We start from the raw sequence: 5,528 nt of genomic DNA, 5'->3' as shown, positions 1-5,528 counted from the left end.
GTTTGTTGTCATGAATATTTTATTGACATTTTCCATACCAAACCTCAAATCATATAGTCATGTCCATACACTGTATTCTTGTCATAATTCAACTTGGTGGAAATGTACGTCAACATGATTTGATGTAAATCAAGAGTACACGTCTCAGTTCCATCTTCCCAGTACTGTTTGGTTGAACGGCTTCTCTTCTGATTCTCACTACTTCAGTATGTAGTACTGTACTTCCTTTGTATTGTATACCAGTGCTTCTCAACTGGTTTTGCCTCCGGACTCAAATTGGTACCCATTGTCTCAGTCGCAACTAAATATTAGCACTACAAAAAGCCACCTGGAAAAATATTTGTAATGCTATATTGATAGTAAATGTAGCAATGTATATGACAAGGGAACAACGTTCCCACATTTTCTATTGTCAATAATAATTTTACCCATGATTGATGAACGTTTGTATGCTAACTGGTATGAGACCACAAAATCTGCTAAATCACTGATAATAGCTCTATATTGAAATGTAAAAAAAAATATTGATAATTTATACACCCTTTACCTGGCTTTAGTAGTTTAAGTGCAGACTGGAGTATTTTTCATCACCCCAAAACGATAACAATTTTAATTAGACACCCGCGACCTATTTCAAACCACTCATGATCCAAATTTGGGTCACAGCCAATGTTCCATCTAAACTGTGCGCGCATTTTCTCTAGGACTGCTGCGCAGAAGAAATGCAACAGATTGAACTTCACTGAGTTCGCCCAATTAGTTTGCAATATATAGATCAACGTTTTTTCTGTGATCAAATTAACATATCAGCCCCTTTTCAATGCAACAAATCTAATTTTACAAGATTGAGTCTGATTTTGTTGTAGCCAGAGCGCATGGAGTAGAGTGAATGCGCTTTTCAGATCTGCGCCGCCCGTGTGCACATTTATTGATATTCTTTGCTAGTTGGCGAATTAATAGCCCAGTTATAGATAAGTATAGGTCAGCAATGGGGAGTTACTGCTTCCTACAAGAGCACAAAACATGTAGGCTACATTTCAACATGTCTTTGAAAAGCCAGTCCGGTAAAATGCTTGTCTTAATTAAAGGGGCAGAGTTGTATTTTGAGACAGGCTTGAATAAGCCAATAGGCAGAGGGGTAGCGTACATTGTCTAATTCTCTGTATGGTAATAATTAATTGTAATTTGTAAAGGGGTTTCTTGCATCATACAACCCAAGGCAATTTACAGTCACCTATTTGGTCCATGGTCTAAAACGGTATGGGTACTGTTCACTGTAAATGTGCGCCGGAAGTTGCACAAAATTCTCACAATGTTGAAGATTCTGCTCACAAGACCAAAAAATATGCACATTTGTGGCCTGCTGGAGGTAATTTTGCAGGCCTCTGGCAGTGCACCTCCTTGCACAAAGGCGGAGGTAGCGGTCCTGCTGCTGGGTTGTTGCCCTCCTACAGCCTCCTCCACGTCTCCTGATGTACTGGCCTGTCTCCTGGTAGCGCCTCCATGCTCTGGACACTACGCTGACAGACACAGCAAACCTTTTTGCCACAGCTCGCATTGATGTGCCATCCTGGATGAACTGCACTACCTGAGCCACTTGTGTGGGTTGTAGACTCCGTCTCATGCTACCACTAGAGTGAAAGCACCGCCAGCATTCAAAAGTGACCAAAACATCAGCCAGGAAGCATAGGAACTGAGAAGTGGTCTGTGGTCACCACCTGCAGAACCATTCCTTTATTGGGGGTGTCTTGCTAATTGCCTATAATTTCCACCTTTTGTCTATTCCATTTGCACAACAGCATGTGAAATTTATTGTCGATCAGTGTTGCTTCCTAAGTGGACAGTTTGATTTCACAGAAGTGTGATTGACTTGGAGTTACATTGTGTTGTTTAAGTGTTCCCTTTATTTTTTTGAGCAGTGTACATCATACGGAACATTCAGGCGATGAAAGAAAGCATTCATTGAGTAAGAATGTAATGTCACGTGTTTCCTTGGACACAAGTTTCCTTTTTGATGGAGCGCTCATTCTGTTATAGTTCAACCAAGAATGTACATTGAAAGGATTGGTCATCTATTGTCTTACTAGGCGTGGTCCTGTGTGTCCCCTGCGATCGACAGATTTAAGGAAAGTAGAAAAGGAGGAAGGAAGGGAGGGAGAGAGGAAGGAAGGAAAGATGTTTCTAACTAGGAGTACTCCTGTTTGTCCTCATTGATGCCCTCAGTCCTTCCTGACTGAGCCTGGGCACCGCTGACCTCACAGGACCAGGTCGTATCCCAGCGTTCCATTGGCTCGACCGCGACAGGCTCTTGGCTGTTGCCTTGGTGACAGGGTACTCTAGGCTCTGTGTGGCCCATTGGGGGCGGAACCGGTTCTGCTTCTGCTGTCCTGCTCCAGAACCCAAACCTGGAGTCAGGTCCAAGGACAGGAACATCTAAGGGGGAGAAGAACAGATGAAAAAATATATATTTTGATGCATGCCTACATGGTATACTGTCCGTATTGTCCCAATCTGTGTCTGAGTTGCAAGGTGACACGATAAGTACAGTCCTCTTATTGTATTCTTTAACAATATATATATCTTGATATATATAGGTGTGTTTTATCTTTTAGTTTGGTATTTCTGCTGATAAAATGTGTGGTATTTCTGCTGATAAAATGTGTGCTATTTCTGTAAACGGAAACACTTAGAATGTTCAATGACAGTGTTCTCTCTCCTCCTCCCCTGAAGCAGTGACAGCGGTTTTTGTCCTCACTGAGACACACACACACACACACACACAGAGTCCCCCTGGGTAGCGCATTTACATGAATTTCCATGTGAAGTCTGTTCAATATGCATTATGTCTCTTGGTGTGTGTGTGTCTCTCCTGGGAATTCTAAGCATTCCCTTGGCTGTTATCCAAGATAGGGTCTTCAGACTGGTCATCTTCTGATGAGAGGTGCTTACCAATGACTTTGCCTTGCGCAGTTTATAATTGAATGCAGACAGCTCTTTCTTCAATCCATTGTCAGTGTTGAAGACCCCTCTGCTCTTCACTTTTCTGGAAAACAGACCATTGTCACTGGAACACCAGGTCAAGTTACATGGGAATTCATAGGCTGATTTAACCGATGTCTGATTTTTCAATTCAATATTATACTTTATTTATAGCCTCAGGGGCAAATAAGAATTGATTGTGCTTTAATTTGGGAATGAATGCATTGGTTTGGTAAATGCTTTGTATTTCAAGATTGATGTACTTTTCACTCCACACACATACACACTAACTACATACTAGAGGAAGTGGTCTTACACTTGGTGGGCGTGCTCTATGGGGTCCAGATTTTCCAGATAATTGAATCGCACAGTGTCAGTGGGGTGTCTGTCTGCACCCCTCCACGGGGGTAGCCCCTTCAGCTGGGACCCTCCTGACCCCCTCGTGGTGCCGCCACCGCTCCTCTCTCGCTGGACCTCTCTGAGGAAGCTCTCTGATTGGTCAAACGTCACACTGTTTATGGACGTCACCTCAGGGACAATGAACTCCTGCTGTGATAGAGTCTGAACACACAAAAATGTGTCTGTTCCGTGCAGGTAGTTTTATACACTGTCCAGGCCTCCAGTCACTCACCTTAGGTTTGCCGATGTGGAGCTCCAGTACTGTCTCTATGTAGTGTCTCTTCCAGACCCCATGTTCAAATGGTGTGGGGGCAAAGTTGATGCACCAGCCGAGTTTAAGACACTTGGGCATCCATTGCTGGTCCAACTCGACTATACCCTTCCAGTGCCAACTCACCTGCCAACACAGGTACACAGGTACCGCTAAAATGGGCCAGAGCATGTCATACATTTAAGTGTTGTAATGTGGTGTCTAATAGCACATGTATGATGCTGAAATGACTGGGTGGACAGAGCTAGGAACCTATTATTATAGAATGAGAGAGAGAGTTAGTGTCTCAATTTCAAAAAATAAAATAGCTACACAATCTTCAGTCGCATAAGTTGTTTACTGTTCAATTTCTGCTACATATATGAACAAGACCAGAAACACCCATACCTCCCTTCTGTGCCTACCTGTGCACACCTGCAAAGACTCCTGGGGTCGAGGAAAGAGAAGACATAGAGAGAGAGAACTCTGGGCAGGACAGAGGTGAAGTCTAGGTTCTCCTCTGGAACCCTCTTGGTCAGGTTCTGACGGAGGAAACGCAGCTGGCCCACTGAACACCGCGAGAAAAAGTCCTGTAGAACCGCCTTCCTCTGGCCGTCGCTCCACTTGTCAAACTAACAGACACACAGGGATGGCATCAGTTGATCTTAAGTGATGTCTACTGTAATTTATTTTTAATTTAACTAGGCAAATCAGTTAAGAACAAATTATTATTTACATTGAGTGGGTTTACTGCCTTGTTCAGGGGCAGAATGACAGATTTTTATCTTGTCAGTTTGGGGATTTGATCCAGCAACCTTTTGGTTACTGGCCCAACGCTCTAACCACTAGGCTACCTGCCGCCCCCAAACAAGCACCTTCTGCAGATGGGGGTAAATAAAGTAGAATTGAAAAGCTGTAAAAGGATTGCTTATGTGGTTCTGATTGCATTGCTGTATGTCTAACCTATTCTCCATGGTTAATATTTTATCAATTTATAACCTTCCAATTTTTAGAGGCCCACTTACCCATTTTCCCAGCAGGTTTCTTCGCTCTTCAAACACCTAAAGAAGAGAGATATTTCATCTAAGTAGAAGATTACATTAAAACTGGATTGTTATAAAGTTTAGTCAACTTTACATTGTTATTAGACAGCTGGTGGTTAAGAGGTGTCCAGGCACTCATTCTGGTCTGCATCTTGGCAGAGGTTAGTGAGGTCCTCGGTGCAAAGGACATCTTTCAGCTGCTACAAGTCAGCAACAAGTCAGATCTGTGTGGAGGGAGAAGAAGACTGCATCACCTGGTAGATGCATTGAAGTGAATCGTCATTGGTTAGGGCTATCGCATGTGTATTTTTTTGCGTTATTCACTCATAAAATCAGAGCAGCCCAAGTAGTCCTAGTCAGTCAATGAACAGTCACATAAAACCTACATAAGATACCTGTACTATTACTAGCTCTGCTATCTCTATATTACAGATGTGGATGGTCCACTAGACTATTGGAATAGTCCTACCATCAATCTCCTCCGGCCTCTGATGCATGGGGAAGCATAGTTATCATCCCAATCACGAATCCTCAGTGTTATGTATTCGTATCTTGTCCATAGGATTACCAGTACATGTCACTTTGTTCTTGAAGCGTTCGTACAGTTTACCTGTTTCCATAGTAATGGGTGTACTGTGGGGTGCACCTCCCCCTCTCCTTCTCTACCCAACCCTGTCACCGTCGCCGCTTTGCGTAGTCAAGAGCAACGACATGAGCGACGCAAACACCGCTTGACACACAAGGGTGGCGCTGTTGCCACCGAAATACAATCCACACACACAAGGTGCGGCATGCATGTGGTATCAATGGATACAATGTCACTGTTCACAATGTTGCAAATCACGCAGAGCATGTTG

The 5,528-nt window shown here is 43.3% G+C and overlaps 1 protein-coding gene across 1 annotated transcript; it reads right to left on the bottom strand.

Moving 5' to 3' along the window:
• Positions 1-54: 54 nt before the first annotated feature.
• Positions 55-5,450, bottom strand: fbxo16 (F-box protein 16). The gene is made up of 8 exons (XM_055872296.1): positions 5,141-5,450; positions 4,766-4,895; positions 4,654-4,689; positions 4,054-4,260; positions 3,611-3,775; positions 3,296-3,540; positions 2,950-3,043; positions 55-2,433 (listed from the first exon to the last, which is right to left on the bottom strand). The coding sequence occupies exons 2-8, from the start codon at positions 4,859-4,861 to the stop codon at positions 2,182-2,184; spliced, it is 1,095 nt and encodes a 364-aa protein (XP_055728271.1). The 5' UTR covers positions 4,862-4,895; positions 5,141-5,450; the 3' UTR covers positions 55-2,181.
• Positions 5,451-5,528: the final 78 nt, after the last annotated feature.

The sequence above is a fragment of the Salvelinus fontinalis genome, chromosome 20, assembly GCF_029448725.1.
Source record: "Salvelinus fontinalis isolate EN_2023a chromosome 20, ASM2944872v1, whole genome shotgun sequence".
Taxonomy (NCBI): Eukaryota; Metazoa; Chordata; class Actinopteri; order Salmoniformes; family Salmonidae; genus Salvelinus; species Salvelinus fontinalis.
This window is presented reverse-complemented; position numbering and strand designations above follow the sequence as displayed.

Bases quoted from the DNA above. Each gene is read 5' to 3' on its own strand.
- fbxo16 (XM_055872296.1), bottom strand. From the start codon at position 4,861: ATGTCCTTTGCACCGAGGACCTCACTAACCTCTGCCAAGATGCAGACC. The intron at 4,690-4,765 runs GTAAAGTTGACT...TCTCTTCTTTAG, and splicing joins ACCAGCTGTCTAATAACAAT to GTGTTTGAAGAGCGAAGAAA. The intron at 2,434-2,949 runs GTAAGCACCTCT...TCTCCCCCTTAG, and splicing joins TGCGCAAGGCAAAGTCATTG to ATGTTCCTGTCCTTGGACCT.